This window comes from Rhipicephalus microplus, unplaced genomic scaffold, assembly GCF_043290135.1.
Source record: "Rhipicephalus microplus isolate Deutch F79 unplaced genomic scaffold, USDA_Rmic scaffold_22, whole genome shotgun sequence".
Classification (NCBI taxonomy): Eukaryota; Metazoa; Arthropoda; class Arachnida; order Ixodida; family Ixodidae; genus Rhipicephalus; species Rhipicephalus microplus.
The window spans coordinates 9,614,999-9,638,457 of record NW_027464595.1 but is presented as its reverse complement, the minus strand read 5'-3'; the positions used below and the strand labels follow the sequence as shown (position 1 = coordinate 9,638,457).

The following is a 23,459-nucleotide window of genomic DNA, read 5'->3' as shown; positions in this document are numbered from 1 at the left end:
TGTTATTAGCAGGTGATATTGAGACTAATCCTGGACCTAGGAATGAACACTGTGTGGTGTCTAAGTGGTGCCTAGTGACATGCTTGATATACTGAAGACGTTGCAATCTGGGCAGTCTGAGATGCTTGAGCAGTTAAGTTCAATCAGATCAACCCTTGATGAACATGAAAAATGTTCAATGACCTGAGCTCGCAGTTGACCAAAATAGAATCCGACTTATAATCACTTTCAAGGGTTCAGTCTCAGTTTGAAATCATTGAAAGTGTTGCCACTAACAGCGGTGCTCAGGTAACTAGGCTGTCTGACCGGATTAGCCACATGGAAAGCACATCCCGAAGGCGCAACCTCATCTTTTACGGGTTCAGTGATGTGCGAAACGAGGCGTGGCGTGTTAGTGAAGAACTGGTTACTGATCTCTGTCACAAAAGCCTGGGCATGACTATTCAAAGTCGTGACACAGAAGGTGCCCATAGACTCTGAGCTTATCGTGAGGGGAAATGGCGTCCGATAATAGTAAAATTTGCCCACTTCAAGGATAAAGAAGCACTCCTTTCGTCTAGCAGTAAACTGAAAGGCACAGAATACCGCTTCAGTGAAGACTTTGCCCCGGAAATTCGTGTAGCCAGAAGGCGCCTTATCGAATTTGGAAAAGCACAGCACTCCCCGTTTAAGCTCCGTTATGACAAGCTTATCTGTGGCAGAAAAACGTATGTTTTTGATCAGGCTAAGCAGTTGGTTGTCGAACCTCAGGCCTAGCAACGGGCGCAAAAGCCACGAAGACCGAATCAGAGTGTTAAGCATGATCTCTCACTGCTTTACACTAACATTTGCAGCTTGATGCCAAAACGCGATCCGTTATGCACCTTGATCTCTTCTTCTAGCAACGTCATTCTGTTGACGGAAACGTGGCTAACCTCTAACATACTTGATTCTGAGATTCTTCTTGATCTGCCATATTTTGATATCTTTCGCAAGGACCACTTTGATGATAACCGTGGGGGCGGTGTGGCGATTGCCACACATCGCTTGCTTAAGTGCTCTGCTGTAAATGTTAAAAATTCTCTGGAAATGGTTTGGACGTGCTGCCACGCCACTTCACCGCACATGTTAATCGGCTGTTGCTACCGTCCACCAAGTGCCGATAGCTCCTTTTTTTCGTCTTTTCACGAAGCATTGTTAGAACTAACAACAACCTATCCCAACACTCTCGTCTTATTATTCGGTGATTTCAATTTTCCTTCAATAGATTGGAGTAATGTTGTGTCATGTCTTGCACAAAATAACATGGCTGCAGAATTTGTAAACATAAGTTTGCTTTTTCGCCTCTCACAGCTGGTCAATAAACCTACCCGAGTAACCCAACACTCGTCAACAAGTTCGGACCTCCTTTTCACGTCACACCCCGATAATGTGCCCCCCCCCCCTCTTACGTATATCCGTGGTTTTAGTGACCACAACGTCATTCATGCAACATTTCCTTGCAACGTCTTAAAAAGCAAGAAATCTAAAAAAGTACTCACGCTATACGACAAAGCCGATTATTCAAGCATCAATCGTGAACTTTCTGTTTTTCTCGAGAAACTTGCCCTTACATATCGGCAGCATTCAACTGAGAGCATTTGGATACTATTCAAAGCCGAAATGCTGCGTTTAATGAATCTCTACAGGCCAACTATCGCTATAAATGAAAAAGCCCGTTCCCCCTGGTTTAACAAGTCTTTAAAACGCCTACGTAATAAAAAAAGCGATTATTTCGAGTTGCTAAACGAACTGGGTCATCCTCGGCCTGGCAAAAGCATAATAAGGTCGTTAAAGAATACAAGTCATTAAAAGCACGCGCCAAGCGTGACTACTATTCGACTACCATACCAAATATGTTGCAATCTAACCCGCGCCATTTTCGGAAAATGATTAGGCCTGATAATAGAAGTGCCATTTCACTATGTGATAACATGGGGACACCCATTACTGATTCCGAAGTTCCCGACGCACTGAATCTAGCGTTTTGTTCAGTGTTCACAAAACAAGTACAGATGCATTACCACACTTTCCATATTTCAATTTTCCTCCAATGGAGGGTATTGAATTCAGGGCAGAGGGCATTGTCAAGGTCATTGACTCCCTGAAGTGTTCTTCATCCTGCGGTATTGATGGAATCAACGCTTAAGCACTAAAAAGTACAAAATATGCGTGCAGTGCGATTCTTTGTATTATCTTTCGGCACTCACTTGACACAGGTACAGTGCCAGATGATTGGAGGACAGGGAAGGTCATTCCAATCTTCAAAAAAGGTGACCGGTTTTCCCCTGGCAACTACCGTCCCATTTCCCTCACCAACATATGCTCCAAGATCATGGAACACGTCATCTACTCTTAAGGGGAGATGCGAGTCGAAAAATTGAGTTTTTAGCAAAATTTCTGGTATTTCTGATTTTTATTGCTTTGTAATCTTCAAACCTTCTTTCATCTGTGAAAATTTCAAAACTAAATTCGAACCGCAAAATGCAAAAAATGTATGAAGGCATCGCGGTGGCTCGAAATTTCGTGAATTTGCGCCGATATTGGCCATCTTTGACTGCGCGCTGCTCCCCGTCGCAGTGCCGCCCGCCATCGCGATCACTTGGGAAAGTTGCGTCCGGCCTTCTTCGTACAGCTCCGACGACCGCCAGTTTCGTACGTGGGCAAAAAAAAAAAAACGAGGCCTTTTTATTACGTGGTTTGAGCGGTTTGAAACGCGCGGCACCCTAAGCCGCATCGCCATTGGCTACCGAGTCGTTGTCAGCTGTGTTGGTGGCGGCCATTGGCATTTGGTCCGTCTGCTTCTCTGCGCGTCTACGCATACTTCCGGGATGACAAGCCCTAAAAAGTGCAACCTGAGACCGCAGAAGTTTCGAACAAAGCACAAGTTCAAGGGAAGGCGGGGTTTACGCCCAGAACGACGGCGACGAACGAGAACGCGCCTACGTGTGCTAGGCCTGACGGCGACAGCGACGAGTGCACGAGCGACAGTGGCTGCGATGAAGAAATTGACACTGCGCTTTCTTTCGTCAGTGCTTCGGAAAAGAAGCTCGGCTTCTTCGAAAAAGACGAAAGACAGCGCGATGAGGTTTGTGCAACGACAGTTTTGTGCGACACCCTCTTGCTGACGGCACTTGTGGCAGGTGGGGCATGCCCTGCTTGCGGTATTCAAAAACTTTTCGTTCGAGAGCCGGCAGAAAAGTGCAAGGGACTTTCCTCGCTCCTCAAACTTCATTGCGAAAACAGCTAATGCTCAGCGACTGTTCTTTCGCGCTCCTATACGTCACTGCGTGTTACGGCGGACGGCAGCAGCCCAGTGAGCCAACGGTACGACAGTGGGAACTCCCGAGATAGTTTCGCTGTAAATGTGAAGGCGGTGGTGGCTGCACGCAATGTCGGCATCGGTCATGAGCAATTGTCGAGATTTTGCTCTATTATTAAACTCCCAAAGCCAATGCACCACCGAGGATTTTTTTCGATAGCAAAGAAGGTGCACACCGCTGCCATGGCAGCTGTGAGTGAAAACTTGCGCCGATCCAGAGAGTTGACGAAAGAAGTAGCAGGCGAAACTGATGTGGCTGTTATGTTTGACGGCGCTTCGCAGAAGAGGGGCCACAAAAGCCACAACGGGATTGGTGCAGTTATCTCCTTAGATACTGGCCTCTGCTTAGACTTCGAGGTCATATCAAATTACTGCCTGACATGCAGTAGGCACAAGGATATGGGCCCAGACGAGGAACTGTGGCAGGCATTTCGAGGCCCAGTCTGTGAAAACAATGCAGACTGTTCCTCCCATGCCATGGAAACGGAGGCTGCGATGCGCATTTCGCAGAGAACATTGACTTATGACACGCCACTGCATTTCATGACATTCTTGAGTGACGGTGACAGCAAAGCATATAGTGCAGTTGCAGGGTCAAAAGTCTATGGTGCTGTCAATATAGAAAAAGAAGACTGCACTAATCATGTGGCCAAGAGACTTGGCACCGCGCTACGGAAGCTGCATGTGCCATTACCACGAGGGCAGAAAATGAAAGAGCCAGCCATGCAGAAGCTCCAAACATACTATCAGATTGCCATAACAAGCAACAGGGGGAGTGTACGGGATATGTACACTACAGTATGGGCTTCGTACTTCCACTCATGCTCTACCGACAATGCTGGCAGCCACAAGTTTTGCCCTGCAGGAACAGAGTCATGGTGCAAACATCAACGCGCTGAAGCGCTTGGTGAACCTGCACCACGTCACACACCTCTCCTGACAAAAGCACAGGGATTGGCTGTTTTGCCCATTTATAAGCGGCTAACGGATGAGAAGCTCCTCGCTCGATGCATCAAAGGGAAAACCCAGAACGCATCGGAATCCCTGAACAGCAAAATTTGGCTACTTTGCCCCCAAGTCTAAGTTTGTCTCCCGAACGGTTGTCGAGACTGCCGCAGCTATGGCAATCCTGTGATTCAACAAGGGTCATGCTACTTTCGAGCACATCCTGAAAGAGCTCAACATACTGCCATCTAGAGATATAGTTACTTTCAGTGATTCCCGCGATGCGAGGCGCATCAAGAAAATGTCTGAGTGTCTGACAGCAGAAGCAATGGCCCATTGTCGTCGAGGAGTGAAAAGGGCACGGCTAGAAGAGAGTGCTCGCAAGGACCGTGAGAGCACAACCTATGCTGCAGGACAGTTCTGTAACTTGCAGTGCTTTTCAAAGTTCTGTTGAACATTATGGCCAAAGATTATGCATTTCTAACAACTCTGTGATAAAAAAAAAAAAGGTTTCAAACTTTCAAATGCGTTTTTCTCCTTTTGCAGTTTTGTGTGATCTGTGCTTCTTATACACGCTAGTTTGTATACTTAGAATTGTCATACCTCTATGAAATTTTGCACATAGCATGATGAAGGTCCAGAGAGTGCAAGTATCTATTCAGATTGTCAGTGCTGCTTGATTATGTTTTTCAAAAATTACATAACATCGAAAGCCTTTGGCAACTAGAGCCATAGTAAATTTTTCTATTTTATTATTGTATTTCACCTTTTTACACACAAAATTAATATAGTTTTTTGCCCTCTACAGTTCCAAAGGATCATAGCTATATCTGCATGCTTTATCTCGAATTTTTATAGGTCAGAATTGTTGCATAACAATGGCCATAATTTTGCAGTATCTGACCTGCAGAAAGAAAACCAAGATATCTACATGAAAATAAATGACGTATTTGAAAAGAGGAGAAAAACTCTATTAGCATGCCATTTTGTGTTAAATTCAGACTCTTATTAAAGAAAATCGTATTTCGAGTAGCATCTCCCCTTAACACCAAGAAATGTACCTTTGCTAGCAAGACAATCAAGGTTCTCGGCTACCTTGTCAGTAAAGAAGGAATTCGGTCCGACCCCGAGAAGCTTGCCGCTGTCCTCGATTTTCCCCGTCCACTACGTCTAAGGACCTGCGCAGCTTTCTTGGGTTATCTTCTTACTTCCGGCGCTTCATACGTGGTTTTGCGGAACTTGCGTCTCCGCTTCATCAACTCCTCGCAAAGAACGTCCCCTTCATTTGGTCCGAAGACTGCGAAAGCGCTTTCACGGCATTGAAGCAAGCCCTCACGTCGGATCCGGTACTGTGCCACTTCGATTCCACCGCACCCACCATCTTTCACACCGACGCAAGTTGTCATGGTCTTGGTGTGGTACTCTTCCAGCGTGACAAAAACTCACGCGAACGCGTCGTTGCTTACGCAAGTCGTGCTCTTACCGCTCCAGAAAAGAACTACACTATCACCGAGCAGGAGTGCCTTACTGTTGTTTGGGCAGTGCAAAGATTCCGACCATATCTTCACGGCCATCATTTTACCGTTGTGACCGAACATAACGCCCTATGCTGGCTTTCATCGCTGAAAAACTTATCGGGTCGCCTTGGTCGCTTCGCTTGCAGGAGTACGATTTCGATGTCGCCTACAGATCTGGGAAGAAGCATCAAGATGCTGATGCTCTATCGCGCTATCTTTTGCCCAGCAGAAGCAATTCACCATCGATACTCCAAAACGACAGCACCTCTCCAATCGCAGCACTAAGTTCGCAGTGATCATGCACGCGGTCCTCGCAATGAAGGCTACTGGCAACAGGTAGACTGCTTTTAACAACGTGTTCGCAACGTTGTCGCAATCTTCGCTCGAAAATGCGGCAGTCTTACGAGAAAAGGAAACTAACACCTCGGCACTTGTGTAGCCTCAAAATTGATGAGCGAGGGAGCAACTTTGGTTCGCGACACTTACTCTGGACAAGCCGGAAAACATGGTTGCGTTATTCAACGGATCGTGGATGACGCACGCACATTTGTCGCACATCGCCGTCAGTACAGTCACCGGACTGATAAGCGGCCTCGCGGCAGACGAGCACACGGCGACAACTTGCTACAGGACTAGAAGAAACGACACGCTCGTACAAACAATCAGTCCTATTACATTCCCGGTGCATATTAATCGACTAAAAGTATGTGTGCCATGATTTTTTTTCCTCAAAACGGCAAAATTAAGTTTCAACAGCATTATTCTCGAAGCACAGATTTTCTCGAAGCACAGAAAACGGCGATTTTCAAAAAATTATAGCTTCGCGATGCGTGGGCCGGGAGCCGACTTCTTGGGCTCATAGGAAAGAGCATTTCTCCGTGTTTAACTTTCCCGCCTCAGCTGGCTCCTCCCTTCAACAACAAGCGAGCGAAAAAGCAAATGTTTGAAGGTCGTTTTGAGGCCCTTGATTGGCCGTGGCCGCCATGTTGCCTCAGCTCGCCTCGCCATTGGCCCGATGCTCGCTCCGGGAGATCGTCTGCTGCTTGTGCGTCGCGAGGACATGGCTCTCAAAAATCGCCACTTCGTGACGTGTTCAAGGCTCGATAATCACTCAAGATATAACAACGCTTTAGTTACGAGCACTAAGCGGATGCGCGATCATGTTACTCTGAGCGGGAGCGCAGTCTACGAGCGCCGCGCGTCATCGGAGTCGTCTTTAGCCCCAACTCCGCCGACAGCGAGACTGCGGGCAGGAACGACGCGCTAGCGCATTCGTGCCGACGTGCTTCTTTGCAAGCAATGAAGCTGAAAGCGGCGGCCCAATCTGATTGCTACGAGTGGCCGCACCGGATGCACGATCAGATTACTACGAGCGGGCGCGCGGCGGTCTACAAGTGCGGCGCGTCATCGGAGTCTGCTTTAGGCCTAACTCCTCTGACAGCGAGACTGCGAGCAGGAGCGGCGCGCAAGCGCACTCTTGGCGACGTGCTTCTTTGCAAGTAATGTACCACATCACTCGCTAGCTCCTCTGAATCACGTACGCATCGCGTACGTTTTACGCATCGGCAGCGGACAACACAGTCAAGCTCGTCAGCCCCCCCCCCCTCCCCTCACTACCATGGATTGCTCGGAACAGCGGCTAGCAGTTTCGCGCGTCGTCATTCGAAAATGCGATGCCAATGCAGTGCGTGCCGATTTTTTGTCTTCGTAGTTACACATTTCGCACATCGTCATCGAACGCCGCCGGCAAGTGCATTACGCGCCGGCTGCACTGTCCGCGCGGCCGCGCACCCCACGGTCATATGGAGTGCTGTCAATAAGCTTTTGTGATGCGATTCAGACGTGCTTAGAGCCGTGCTTGATATCGCCACGAACGTCTATGAATGTTCCGAGGTTAATGAATTGCTGTAGATTAGAGTTTCCGCGACCGGCTGTACGATGATGCGTTTCACAGCTAGAGCGGCAAAAGAGCACGTATGAATCAGGGGAAAGAATTTTTATATGCCCGTTTTACGTCATTAAATATACTGCTAAAAATTCCTGTGCCACCAGTTTTCTGCCCATAACTGTTATTTGGAAAGAAGGCATGGGCTGTCATGGTGTGATCCATTTTTCTGATGCAATAAACCTCTCTCTAAATAAAGAAATGTTCAGTGGATATTTATAATCAAGAACGTAATTACACTAATTACAACTTCGGCACAAGAATATGTGTAATCAATTCAGTATATGGTCTCATTCAATTACAATCTTTTCTGTCATGCCTATCACACCACTCCTTCATACAAAGAACTTGGTTTGAAATCCATACTTGTTCTTTGTAAAACATGAAAAGGAAATTATGGGGGAAAAAAAAAGGGCAACCAAGGCACACTGGTCAGAGACCAGATACCTGAAAAGTCAAATATCACAAGACAAACCTAAGATCACAATCTTAAGGTGTTTTAGAGACGTAAAAAAAAGTTGAAACTTTAAATGCAGTTTTCTCAATACTGTTTTTTTGGCATTACACTCAGATCGTGGAGCAGATATCTGGGCAACCACTGTACGGATTTTGATTCCGTTTATTTTTGTAATGCTCCTTGAACTGTGCTTCAGGGGGCTGCGATCCTAGTTTTTCATTGTACTTCTTAAAGAATTTTTTATAGAGTTTCTTGTTTGTAGTGCAAGTGTGCTCATTGCAGTGTCGCTGGAGAAAACATAAACTACAAGTTTTAGTGTTGCAAATAAGTTATTTTGAGAACGCAGCCCCCTTCAACATACATTTGGCAGTGGATACAGCAATTACCAACTATATTTGTCATTTTATAAATCCTCCAGCCCCTCCACAAGGTTCAATTGAAAAATAATTTGTCTCTCATTAAGTATTTGTGCTATCGCCTCGAAATTTTTTTGGATGCATGGTGAGGCCATTCTTAGTGTCTGTGCCGATTTTCATCATCATCCGACCAGAAACAAGAAAGTTCGTTCTCAGAGGCACGTCCCCCCTTAACCGTTATTACACCTTTGTTGTTCTTATTCATTAAATGAAGGAGAGTGGTATGACGCTGATGTTGGCTTGTGCCCCACTACTGATTGAAGGTAATGTTGCTTCCATCACATCTACTCGAGTCAAGGAAAGCATCAAGTCAAGCGAAAGCCAAGTAAAGACTCCCTTGTTTGAGTGAATTCCGAATGCACGATCCAGTGCCTAGACATACAGGGTGGCCAGCGAACGGTTTTGCAGGGCAAGCGGTCCATTTTTTACTAGCCGACACTGCCTGCGTTGGCCTTGTGAGAGGAGAGAAGGGGAAAGAAGCGAGTTTTGCGGAAGTCTTCCTGGGCCGGCACAAATTGTGTGCATGCGGCACGACACGCGAGCATGCGCAGTGGGGGTGTGGACGGTGCAGTTGCCAAAGCGCGACATTGTGTAATTAAGAAATGATCCGCATTTAAAACTAAGCTTTAGGCAGCGACACTCAGCCTTGCCCAAAAAACTGGTACAGACTAATTGTATGTTGCTAATTGTATGTAGGCTAATTGTATGTTGTTCAGCAGCGTTGGCGGCCACCCACCACGGAGCCCAACGAGGGGACGCTACAAGTTTGCGGATGCTGAAACCTGCAGACGCCAGCCGTACAACGCCACTATAACCCAATGCGCCTAGACCAAGGTAGGCTATTTGCACAGGGTTAACCCTAGCCGCCGGGAAGTTTGGAAGTAAGCGGAAGAGAGTAGAAGACAGGACAGATAAACAGTAAGAGATAAAGACGAAGATGTAGGGAGAAATAGATAGGAAAAGGCGACTGCCGATTTTTCCTGGGTGGGTCAGCCCAGAGGTGCCGTCTACGTGAAGCCGGGGCCAAAGGGGTGTGTTGCCTCTGCCGGGGGGCCTTAAAGGTCCAATCACCCAGCGTCGGCTCAACCCCCAGGATCCCCTTTTCCCCGGACACGGCAAAGCCACGCACGGCTAGGCGTGGGAGGGAGCCGAAACCCCCCCGTTAGCTCGGGTCCGTGGTGTCACTACACACCAAACACTTACTTGCGCAGGCGCCCCTGCGGGCAACGATATTCAGTCAGCTGTGGTAAAAAAATATAGCATCTATCCTTACACGGTCCGCTCGATCACGCATACCTGCAGTAAGGGAGGCAGCGGCTGCAATCGCCGTCACGCTTTCTGCGGTTGCGAGGTCTTTCGCAGCAACAGCGTTGTCCGAAGTCAGAGTCACAAGGGGCGACATTGTTTCCTGGCTGATCATTGAAGTATTATAGTTGAGCCCGCTTATAACGAAACTAAGCATGACGCGGCATCCGTTTGTTGTATCCCTAAGTTTGTAGTAAATGAAACCCAGCTTTTAAAAAACGTTGCGAGTGAAAACACCAACGTTTTTTGGCTGAAAAAGTTCGTGATGCACGTGTTTCGAAGAGCAGAAGTGATAAGGACGGTCTCGAATTCATTCAAAATGGCAGTGTGCTCGTTCACTGAGGTCCGTGCCATAAGCTGCACGAGGCCCTGGCTCCAAAGTTGCGTGTTCTCACAATCCGATTCCTCCAAATCCCTCTCTCCACGTACTTCATTCACGATGCCCCAATCCATGCACGGTTCCGCAGTGTCGGCATCATCATCAACCGTAATTAAACAATCGCAACAGATGTCCAACCCGCTCTCCAAGGTCGGAGTCGACGACGCACTGCCACAAATTGCCGCCGTAGTTTGGAAGTTTCAGACTCGGCATCGGGCCCAATGTCGACGAAATCGGCCTCGCAAAAAAAGTTTCGCGCGCATGTAGTCGTCACCGCCGCACACGAAATGTTCACCATCTTCACAGCTGAATACCGAGACTCCCGAAACGACAAGTTGGTTGCTAGGTGGTCAACAGCTATGAGCAAACACTCCGCAACGTGGCACCTAACGTGCGGATCACGCTCAAGCCAAGTAGTCACATTTTTGACGTTTTGTTGAGCGGCAGAAAAAAGCGTGCTAGTGCTCCCAACGGCCATCATGACCACACACGCCCGACACACATGACGAAACGCGTGGAACAGCTCTGGGCTCGTTTCTAGTCAGAAAACGAAACTGATTCAAGCCAGTGTGGCAGGCGTCGCGGAGCGGCGGGAGGAGACGGGCAAAGGGGTTGTGTTCAAGAGAAAAGAGGAGAGCAGACTTGTGAGAGAAGGGCAAGAAGTTGCGATAAAGAGAGAGGAGGATGCGGCGGGAGGGTGACCTTGAAAATCAAAACACACGAGAAGGAGGCAGGTTGGGTAGCTTGCTTGAAAGGTCCGCGAAACTCGCACGTAGAAAAACTTGGAAAAAGTGCTTGCGCGTGCAGAAGTTAAAATAAAGCATGGCCGCCTGGATTGTGGGGCTCAGCAGTGTTCGAAGAATCGGCGGTCGTGCGTGGCCTCAAGAACTTCAATATTTCGCGATTTGCTCCGCACAAATTAACAGCAGTTTTCGCGCTTCCACACGCGAACGGAAGGCATGCTGAGTCGAGTGCGAAGTGAGGGAGAACAAGTCCTGAACACGAAACGAATCCGCTGTAACCGATCAGCGCCACTGATCTTGTTCCTAGTGGTACTTCAAACACTTTGTGGATGAAACCTTATCGAATTTTCTATCCACCCACAACGTGGCCTTAAGGGGACAGGTGCAGTAGTGTGTGTGCCTTTTGTACCGATGAACCGGCTTTCAACCACGGAGCCATTACGATATTCACATATTCTGACGCCCATTGGCAATGGACGCTTGTATGATGCATTATTACTGCAATATTTCATGTTGCATTGTGAAGCATGTATACAGGATGCGTGTGTTTCTGAAGTACAAAAGCTACTTTCACTGCATTTCCAAGCAGAGGAAGTTCTTTTCAATGTTTTAACAAGCTAAGGTATGGCCGTGTGGCAGAACATCCGCTTGCCACGCAAACGACTCGGGTTGAATCCCCAGTTTAGCCCAAACAACCCTGGTTCGGTCTCCACTCTGCTCCAAAACTTTTTATCTTCATTTTTTTATTTGCATTGTTGTGGATTTTTCGGTCAGGCATAAGATTTTTCGCTCACAACCAATGACGCTGACACATATGCCAGAATTTCTGCAAAACAAGCTCTTTAACGCTGTCACGTTAAAATGTGTTCTGTCAAGTAGGAGCTTTGCTTGCCAAGAGATAAGCAGTGAAACACGATTCCCAGTACAAAACCATTATTAGAGGCAGTTGTTCTATTTCAGCAGTATTACAATTTGAAGAATTTCATTTAATGAGAGTCTACTGTATATCTCCATGCGTAGAAAACATTTTTCATCTCTCAGCTCACCCATTGGCTGTTTGCTCCCTCTTTATTTTCTTGTGATGTTCCTTTCTGTTCTGTCACACAACACACACAAAATAGCACCCGAACTAGCTAGACCAACTTGGTTTCAAAGAGCACGACTTGTGAAAAAAAAATGCACACCTCTGGTGTCTGTTGCAGCAAGTTTCCTGCAAGATAGCGTGGGAGAGAGCTCCTCTTGCAGGGTTGCACGACTGGCCTCGTCCAGCTCAGAAACGGCTTGATGGGGAGGTGTCCTACGGAGGAACCTCGAGCACCCTGAAGGTCCCGCCTGGTCGCCTATGTGGCTTGGCCTGCGGCCGAGGTAACCCTGCGGCACGGGTGCACCTTCGTAGCCCAGGCTGCAGCTGGAGGAACTGCCACCAGTGGTTGACAGTGAGGGACCTAATAAACCGTTGGTGTCTGCATGCAAAGAGTGGAATGAAGCGTTTGATGTATGCAGTCTTATCAATGCGGCCACTGCAATTTTACATACATGAAGTATAAAAACAAGCTGCTCAATAAGTTGCCCTTTTGTAGTGTTGTCTGGTTTTCGTGTTGTATCTCGATATTGACATAACGGTGGCGACGAGTGAACCACGCAAACATGAGTGCTGGGCAGCCACCCAAATTAGGAGGTGCGGATGGTATCTGGCCAACGTATCGTGTTCGCCTGGAGGTTTACTTTGAAAGGCATAACATCACAGATACTGTCGAGCCCACATATCACGGCCCCACTTAAAACAAACTTTTGCTTAAAACAAACAATATCCGCGTGACCGTAAAAATATACATTGGTTCAATGGCACAAAATCGCACTTACAACGAACGTCTCCCAGCGCCACTGATCGGTTACAGCGAACGGAGTCAGCGGTGTGCCGACTTCCCAAGAAACCAATTTCAACCAACGATCAGGCATCGGCGACGTGCCCATACATTCTTATTGTGAAACGCCGATTCTGCCTCCGCGCCCCTCTAGTTGCTGCTCTCCCCAACCGCTTTTTGTTACGCACCCCTCCGTCCTTTGTCCCCCCACTACTTTGAGCACCCTGCATCGCCGGACGAGGCCTGTGTTTTCACACTGCCACCAATCTTGGGAAGACCAGTCCGCCACGTACCCCATTTTTGATGGCTGGTACTGTCGTTGACATTGCCGGCCTGGAGTGACCAGACCATTTGCCGAAATTGTCGGCTACTGACTGTATCCGATAGTCTGCGTCTAGTGCACGTGCGTACGCTACCCCACAGATTCTGACAATTTGCTATCCGTTCCGTGTTTAGGATTTGTCCTCGCTCCCTTCACACTCGACTCGGCATTCCCTTCGCACGCGAGCGGAAGCGCAAAAATGGCTGTCCATTTGTGCGAAATGAATCGAAAAATATCGAAGATCGTGAGGCTACGCAAACCCGCCGGCGCAACAAGGCGATTTTTTTTATCACAGCCGCCGATTCTTTGAACGCCACCGCGCGCACCGAACGTGCCGACCATGCTTTGACGGCTGCGCACACTGGCACTCTTTTAAAGTTTTTCTACAGGCGAGTTTCGCGGACCTTTCAAGCGAACTACCCAACCTGCCTCCTTCCCGTGTCTTGGTTTTCAAGGTCGCCCGCCCGCCGCATCCTCCTCTCTCTTTATCGCACGGAGGAAGGAATTTTCATTCCCCCGTGCTTAATCGCAACTCCTTGCCCTTCTCTCGCAAGTCTGCTCTCCTCTCTTGATCACAACCCCTTCACCTGTCTCCACTGCTCTGCGACGCCCGCCACGCTGGCTCGAATTAGTTTCGTTTTCCGAATGGAAACGCGCCCAGAGCTGTTCCACGCGTGTGCGCGTCTTGCTCGCTCTTGGTGTGTGTGTGTGTGTGTGTGTGTGTGTGTGTGGTCATAATGGCCGGCGGGAGGACTAGCACACTTTTTCGTGCCGCTCAACAAAACGTCCAAAGTATGACCGCTAAGCTAGAGCGTAATCCGCGTGTTAGGTGCCGCGTTGCGAAGCGCTTGCTCATAGCTGTTGACCACCTGGCAGCCAACTTGCCGCTTCAAGAGTCCCGGTATTCAGCTGTGGAGATGGTGAATATTTAGTGCGGCTACATGTGCGCGTAACTATTTTCGCGAAGCCGACTTCGTCGATTGTCAGGCCCGATGCCAAGCCTGAAGCTTCCGAACAGGAGCACTACGGCGGCGATTTGTGGCAGCGCGTCGTCGACTCCGACCTGGGAGAGCTGATGGGACATGTGTTATAATGATTTGATTTCGGCCGATGATGATGCTGACACTGCGGAACCGTGCTCGAATTGGGGCATTGTGAATGAAGCACGTGGCGAGAGCGATTTGGAGGAATCTGATTGCGAGAACGACGAAGCTTTGAAGCCAGCGCCTCATGCAGCTTATGCCACGGGCACAGAGATAGTGCACGTATCTCATTTAAAGCATTATGCGCGATGCATTTCATAATACTGTCAAGCGACCAGGCAGCCGCTTTCACCGAGCGGGGGAATTAGTGTGAGCGCGACAAGCGAATGACTCTTTATTCTCTTTGTAATCATCACCACCTGTACATCTTCTTCGTCTAAGAATATCATCACCAGCGTGATTTAGCTCGAGCCTGGCCGAATAAACCGGTTCCTCACAATATTACTAAGTATTACGAAATTGGAATTTGACGATTGTTCAGCTGTGAAGGGACTAACTTTCACTTAGAAACAGGCTGTATTTCAGCTTGTTCGAGCTGCAATAAAGCCTGCAGCTGACAATATGCAGCTCGAGTCAGGCTTATTGTCTGCTTTGTTGCTTGGAGGTGTGCTCCATGTCGGCGAGTTACAAATCTGCTCATTGGTACCACTGTAACTCGTGTTACTAACTTATATTACTAAGTATTACAAAATTGGAATGTGACGATTGTTCAGCTGTGCAGGGACTAACTTTCAGTTAGAAACAGGCCGTATTTCAGCTGGTTAAAGCTGCAATAAAGCCTGCAGCTGACAATATGCAGCTCGAATTAGGCTTATTGCCTGCTTTGTTGCTTGGAGGTGTGCTTCATGTCGGCGAGTTACAAGTTGGCCGACAGCCTGCAACACTGCGCTGGAACCACCAGCTACTGGTTCCATCAGCTGCTGGTTCTATCATCTGCTGGTTTCAACACCTGCTGGAACCACCAGGTACTGGTTCCATCAGCTGCTGGTTTCAACACCCACTGCAACCACCAGCTACTGGTTCCGTCACCTGCTGGTTCCATTACCTCCTGGGAATGTTCTAATAGACCAGCACTGCTGGCAGCAATAGCCAATCAGCAGGAAAGTTTCACCTGTGTCCTGATGGTATGTGAAGCTCTGCAGGTGGTAACTGTCCAGAAGCTTCCACCAACCTTTACAGCAGAAATATTCGCATCACCGTACGAGATGCTTGCTGCGATTTCTAACCAAAATACAGCTGCTTGCACTAGTTCTGAAAAAGCTTGACAAGTTTTTAGAGCACGAAATTTGATGACATCAGAGCGAAAGCTCATTTATTTAAATTCAAAACGTGCTTCAGTGTTCCTCAAAAGCGAGCAGCCATTCTGATGACTTGCAGTGCAAAACATTTCAGCCGGTCATCGCTAGGAACATGGTTGACCAGAACGAATGTTATACGAAAGATGTCCTCTCACCATGAGGCGGTCCCTGGCTGCGACGCTGGCCAGGACTGGCTGCCTCGGGATCCTCGGCGGGCTTGGCCTGCTCGGGGGGGCTCTCCAGGCGCCCCCTCTTGCCACTGCTGTTCTCCTCACCGCTCGAGCCGCTGAGGCCCACCGCTGGGGCTGTGCTGTGGGAAATGAATGTGCACGTTTTTCTTTTTCTGCTTAACTCCGCTCGAGCAAGTGAAACTGCAATGGCAGAATTTTGCTCTTTATAAACAGGCTCTCTCTCTTGCACTGGGTTTACTTAGCGATAAAAGATAACAAGTTTAAGGTCCGACCCAGGTAAATGACCAGCTTTAGAAAAGTACAGACGTAACATTTTCTGGAAGGAGCAAGTTTAGCACAATTATGCTAGCATGGCTACCATGGTAGATAAGTTCCTACCACACAGACTAAAACAGCATCGACATAAAAATGCCGAATGTTTTTTCGATTTGAAAGCAAGGATTGCATCAGCTGCCCACTGCTGATGCAGAGTGCAAATGACTTCATTGCGATGGCAGTCCTCTCGTGAGAATCGATCTACTTAAATGGGAGGCTACCCGGGATACCTAACTTCTACGAGCTAAGCTCCCTAAGGCATGGATCTGTCCATCCCTTGTATGTACCCGACCACCTATAGTTCCACCTTTGCAAACTTCCCACTACTTCGTACTTGCAAAGATCCCACAACACCCCATCACCAATCGACCACTTCATCAACCATGAAGCCGTTATAATGAAGGCGGAACAAAAGCGACATATAGCTACCACTTACAAATATTAAGATTATTTGTATAAACATATACAGTGTGTCACGTCTTTTATGATGTAGTGGGCGATATTGGCGGATGGTTCATGGTTTAGCGAAGAAACCCTCCAGTACTTCACCCCACTCATCATTCACTCCTTGGATATGCGGTGATTTTTTTATTTGCTAAGATATCTTTATAAAGCTTTTGGGGTATGTTCATACATTAACACTAAAGAAAGTGCACCTTTTCATAAAATTCTGTTCATTGGTTGTAGAGTTACTGAAGTCTAGCCCAATGGTTCACAAGTGTGCCTGATAAAAAGCCGGCACAAATCCCTTAATGTAACAGCTTGCAAACTGGGCTAGATTCACAATGATAGGGCTACTTTCACAAAACTGGGCAAGTTTTGTGCTTTTTTACAATAAAACGTGACTGCAGATGCACTGCCATGGTCATATATAAGAACACAGCAATGTGCAACTTTAATATTGCTAACATCACACTGTGGTCCCAAACTCTAGACTCTAAAACACGGACACAAGCAGAGAAATCAGTAAAGTCTATGTTGCACAAAAAATTAGGACGACTGTGGCTCGCCGTATACCAGAGCTCCGATTGCAAAAAAAAAAAAGACTCTGTGAAAAGCTTTTTATCAGTGTTCCTCAGCAATCAAGCTAACACTGAAGAGACTCCTTGCAGCAGGAATTCTGTCGAGGAGAGCATGCCACTCATCATTGCTGATGACTAATGCGCATGTCTCAAACCCAACAACACCTCGCCCCCACTATACAGTAAAAAAGCTTTTATGTAGACAGGGCCACACACAACCTCGTGCCCACGAGTTGCCATTGATGGATTCATTAAGAGCGTGCTGTGGTGCTTTCCTAATTTGTATCTGCCAGCCCTATGATCACCTTTCCATTCAATCAGTGGGAATCCCAAAATGTGCTCACGGTGAGAAATACTGTCTTGGCACTGACTGGGCAGGTGGAGTTGCCTGTAGGGTGAACAGGTTCACGACACTACCCTGAATAGCAAACCATCTGGAAGAGCCTGGCCTTCCAGATGAGGCGCACGAGCCAGGCGAGGCATTCCTGTGCATGCATGATGGGCTGCAGAGGGCCAATTGCGTCACAGGACCGTCAAAACAACCTTTCTAAATAAAAACACTGCGAACTATGAGAGCACTAAGTTCACTGTTTCTTATACTGCGCAAACCAACACATACCGTACCATTTCCATTATTAACAATACGGAATGGCGATAAAGTGGTCAAAAAGTCAGCACAGGCTATTAGTTGCTATAAGTGGCTGGCCAGTGAAGAAAGGGCTAATTTCTTTCTGGAACTACATTCCTTCCATGCCAATAGCAGAAATGCCATAATGCAAGCCATCACACAGGATGAACATGCCTCTCAAGAACTCACGGTCAGGACAAGCTGGCAGGCAGCCTTACGATCCTTCCTCCAGAACGAACTCCCACCAAATGTATTCGTTTAGATCACTACTTATGGATACCATAATCTCGCTACATTAGTAGGGCAACTGCCAGACCCACGTTGAGGCTTCAGTACCTTTATGCTCACATACTTCCCAGGGTTGGCCTGTAACTTATCGGCCCACAGTGGACCACGCCGAATGACATCAGGAATGTAGGGCCAACCTGGAATCCCTCCAAATAGCCTGACAGGAGCTTCGTTAACTGCCTGAAGCTCTCTCTGAAAACCAATCGCACTCTTTAGGGAAGCACAAACACACTCCCTGCCGAATTACTTTACATTGCACAAAATACAACAAACTCCAAATAGACCTCATCGCCAAGCGTACGGTTCCATACCAACTGGCACTGTCCCAGAGCCAATGATCCACAACGTCAATCACTCCAGTCTAACATACATGGGAGGCCTCGGTTAAGAATCTGGGCTCCAAATAGACCTCATCGCCAAGCGTACGGTTCCATACCAACTCTAACTGGCACTGCCCCAGAGCCAATATTCCACAACGTCAATCACTCCAGTCTAACATACATGGGAGGCCTCGGTTGAGAATCTGGGCGAAAAAATCCTCTTTGACCATATACTAACCATCTAAGGGGAGGTCAGTAAAGCCTCACTCTAGACGTGTGGCGGGTTGAGCTGATTGGTATGACATGACGATAGTTATAGCGCGAGAACAGAACGACGGCAAATAGTCTACTTCTTGTCCCTTTGTCATTTTCCCGTTGCCACGCTATAACTATCCTCACTCTAGAACTCAAACCCAAACAAGGCTTTCAAAATATGTTTTTTCTCTCTCTCCACAAAAATCTGAAAATAATGAAGCCAGATATGGTATAGGGCACATTAATTGTACAGTCTAAATGTTGTTTCGCAATTGGGATATGAGTGTGCGGAAAGTAAAGTAGAGGAGAACATCAGTGACCATGCAACCATTGGCCTCGACAAACACTACCAGGCTTGCATGAACATAAATGCCATATAAAGTGGACAATTACAATCATGGCCAGCGCTTGTATTTTACCACACCGACTAAACTTTGGAATTAGGGCATGCACAAAATGGTTGACTTTCTAGCACGGGCGCTTAAATGAATGATAAAATGAAGGTTAATATGGTCGTACAAACCAGCTGGGATTTTTCATTTTTGAGCACTTTACAGCTGCGAAAATTTCCATCTCAGAGCAGATTAGAGCAGCTAATTTTGCATCTGGAAGCACATTAAAGCAGCCAACTTCCCATCCTCATCAATATGACATACATGAAACTGGCTGCAAGTGCGAAGTCTCTTCCATGGACTTCCCCAAATAATGGTCTTTAGATTATCATACCTGAACACCCGAACCTGTAGATAGGCGGCCAAAACTGCACAAGCATTTTTCTGTCTCCCTCTACTTTCCCATCTCTCTCACTGCAAAAATGCATGCTCACGACAGGGCACAAACTATTTTCTGTGTCAGAGGCATGCGAAGGCCTGTCCTGTAAACAGTGCCCTTTGTTGGAGTCATCATATCTACGCTGCAACACATGCTTTGTTTTAGAAAGTTTACGTTTCACCATTTATCCATCCTGTATTCCCTTGCGATGAGAGACAATATTTGTACGTACGGCAAAATTCTAACTCGCTGTTGTAAAGCTTGCCAAGAAAAACGAGAACCGCACTTCCACCAAGCCCTTCATCATGAAGTTCTTAAGCGGCCCTGCAACACTTTTGGAGCATGGTCAGAAAAAGCTGCCAATTGGAAGTAGAGGCTTCCAAAAACACGCGAGCCAAATGTTCTAGCCCATCACGCGGCCTACAATTCTCAATTAATTAAAAAAGTCAGTTAAAAATTGCTTTCTCTTCTTTCGGCAAATTATGAAAGACGCTCGAAAATCACACATGGCAAGCCTATTTATTAGCCGTTGGCTGATTTGAACATGGCACACTCGGTCGTTATAGAGGTCGCAAACGGCCACGACTTGTCCACGGGTGCGCGCATGATCTCATTGAAAAACCCACAAAAAAAATTAAAAAGTGCTCAAAGTCACGAAGCGCGCGTGACATACTTTGTTTGCCGCTCACATTTTTGCGGCATTGAATTTCTGAGGCAATGAGCTCTTCCAGTGAATTAATTTCATGATGACTCAAAAAAGTGTTTCAGGGCCCCTCAAAAGAGTGATTTTGCATACGAGAGAAAGCAGAAGAATGAGTGCTTGCTAATACAAGTTTCCTACAACTAGACCTTTTCAACTATATGTGAAAGCTTAGGTCCTCTTGTGTCGCTGTGTCATTGGACCTGCTTTTTCCTAGCATTGTCAAGAAGAGCTTAAAAACAATGGGGCACACAAACATGTCTTACCAAACCAATAACGATGCACTTTGCACAGGCAGCTACAGCTGCCACGACGATTTTCAAAAAGGACCTTTGTCAGTGATTCAAACTAGGCCGTGCATAAGCAGGATTTCACTGGTTAAAGTACGATTTATTTTAGATAAATTAAGAAGTACACTTTGTACAGCTCCAAATTCATTTTTATAAAGTATGTAACAGGTGCGGTAGGACAAAAAATGATTGTGAATTATTTCGAATGCATGTGCAAAGTCAGCGTAATTTTCACACCCCCTTATAGAAGGTCTAAAATTGCAAAAACAGTATGCAAATAAGTACAATGATTAACCTGTTTCTACTGACAATAAACATTAGGCTGACTTTAGCACTAATCGCACTGCGCCTTCCTCGTTCAGCCAGCACTATTGACAGCTTCGCATTCAGTCAGTGTGAGGTCAAAATATGCCTACGTGGAGCAAGCAGAGCTCAGCATGCCCGACGAGGGTCTTGGGCCAAACACCGCAAGACGCTTCTGAAGCCTTGCGAGTTTTTCACGCCACAGCCGCCATGCGAGTGCGTCACGCCGCTGCCGCCGTGAGGGTGATCTACGCCGCAGAAAGACAATCGGATGACAAGGTTGTCAACCAATCTTCTCAAACAAAAGCCTTGCAGACTACATGACACTAACATAGCGAAATGGTTTATTCTATTTAGCAATCAGTACATTACCACTCCTGATAAGAAACAGTATGGTACAGTATTAAAGTAGTCAAAAAGTTAGCACATGCTAAAACACAGCTGAATCGTATTGAAAGAAGGGATTTGTGAGGGTTCATTTTTACTTTACCCAACCATTCTGAAAGCAAGCAAATCTCAGAGCAATAGAAGGTACAGAGAATGTTAACTGTACTGTGTAATGTTATGTGTACTATGTTGACTGTACAGAGCTAGATAACATTCAGCATAACGAAACCAGATTTCTGTTCCTTCTACATACCTTCCCGCTCTCTCTTCTATTACACAGCTTGGCAAAAGCGATCCCTGCGCCACAGGTTTTATTTCTCTTCAAAAAGAATTGAAAGCAAATTTTTGTACATTAAATACTATGATTATACACTAAATCTCGTGAAAATAATTATGGACAAACAATTATAAAGAAAAGAAGCTTGATGAATTATTTGAAAATGCTTGGGAAAGTTCTCTCCTCGTGGTACTGTCAGCTCTAAAAAGGTGAGTATGAAGTAAGAAATGTTTCAATTGACATCAGCAAGCAGGTGGCGTGCAAGCACAGCAGGCCATTCATTACATTGCATGGCCACAAAAAGCCTTGATCGCCACGACAGATTTCATGTAGTCTATGCCCATGCTCCTTTCGTATGCTGTCTGCAAGCCGCTAATAGTGTCCAGTGTGTTTCTTTTTTCCTGCTGATATACTGTCAGACACCAGCTGCTTGACCTTACACCTGTGTCCCTACATTCGCGAAATAGAAAGTGTCGGGGTACCAGCACACTCTGGAGACTACTCGCCTGAATGCTCGAGTTTTTTTTTTGTCAATCGGACAGGTGAGCCATTCATTTCAGGGAGGCTTGCAAGAGATTAGCTGGTCTGTTTTCACGACATCCCCAATCATCATAAACTAGAGTGGAGGGCTTACTTCCCCCCTGCACAAGTAAGTCAACCAAGGCACAGGAATGCATCGGAAGAAAACTGCAGATGCAATTTTTCCAGCCCATATGTGCTGAGCAACATATCACCGGAAGATATTAAGCCAAATGCAAATGGTGCCACGGCCGGATACTATGCGTGATTGTTTCCCCGGGCAGTGGGAAGTTGTTGACCAGCTCAGATCCAGTAAGACATGGGTCGTGGAATGGGCAACACAGGTTGCCATGAACAACATGGAATCATCTGCACCTACCTTCTAATGAAAATTTTCCGTCGAGCCTTCTTACACCAGCAGACCACTACGACACTAAAAGCAGCTGTTGTGGTACAAGTATAGCTTTGAACCACTTTCCTATATTCGAGCCACCCATGCACGCAAAGCCGCTCGTGGTCGCCTTCTGGCCTCCCAAGAAAACCAACAGCGTCGATAAGATCAAGGACACCGCTATGTGCACTTTTCGCCCGGTTCGTTGGTTCTGCTCTGGTCTCCCACCGGGCAGGTTGGCCTGTAAAACTGCTCCCTCAGTACACAGGACCATACAAAGTGCTTCGTGAGGTGACTCCCGTCACTTATGAAATCGCTCCTGCTGCCTCGTTTTCATCCACCCCTCGAAACAGCGAAATCATACATGTCACACATCTGAAGCAGTACCACTCTCCCACTGACGTCCAGATGCGCCGGTACGGCACCTTTACCGACGGTAGTTCTACATGTAGGCTGCCACTGTGCAAATTGTCAATGCACGTATGCATCCGACGAATGAAGGTCGCTTGCTGCTCGAGCGACGAGCCAGACTGGCCAGTGCTGCAACCACTCTTGCAAATATATTTTGCAAATATTGTGGGCATTTACAACACACTTCTTCATTACCTTTACATAACCATCATCACATGGTGTTCCTCATCTTCATCGTTGGTGCATATAACCTTTGAGTCTGTTCTGTGCCTCGATGTGACAGTTTTTGGCCACGTCTACCAGGCCTAAAAAGGCGTGTAAAGGACTACATCTCAAGTGATGGAGGTTACTCCTCGATTCCCTGTCCCCGCTCACCCGCTTTACTTCTTGGAGCTTCACTCAAGTCGTCGTTTGGGCTACGTGCCCACCAGCACGCCACAGGACGAACCCTCAGGTGCTTCTCCCTTTAACCCTCGGGCTACGACTGCCACAGCTACTCACTCTTGAATCGTCAGTGGACCCCCTTGCGAGCCCCCTCTGTTTTCTGGACTCTGAAATGAGGACACGGACTGGCTACACCAATATGACATAGTGAATGCAGCGAACTGTTGGGTCGATCCACACAATCTCCGCCACATCTCCTTTTTATCTTACTGGCATGACGAAGACTTGGTTTTTTAATTACCAGATCGACTTTCTCGACTGGGACGTCTTCAAAGAACATCTGCGACAAGACTTTGCTAGTCCAGCAGTTCGAGCCAGCCTGGCAAAGAGAACTCTTGATGGTCGCAAACAACTACGCGAGTCTTATACCGC

At 47.1% G+C, this 23,459-nt stretch overlaps 1 protein-coding gene across 1 annotated transcript in view; it reads right to left on the bottom strand.

Moving 5' to 3' along the window:
• Positions 1-23,459, bottom strand: part of LOC142786344 (uncharacterized) — a 121,107-nt gene that overhangs the window by 17,833 nt on the left and 79,815 nt on the right. Inside the window, exons 7-9 of the mRNA XM_075883973.1 lie at positions 20,772-20,906; positions 15,731-15,885; positions 12,232-12,510 (exon numbers count right to left, since the gene is read on the bottom strand). Of these exons, the coding sequence (XP_075740088.1) occupies positions 12,232-12,510; positions 15,731-15,885; positions 20,772-20,906 (569 nt within the window). The remainder of the gene's footprint in view (positions 1-12,231; positions 12,511-15,730; positions 15,886-20,771; positions 20,907-23,459) is intronic.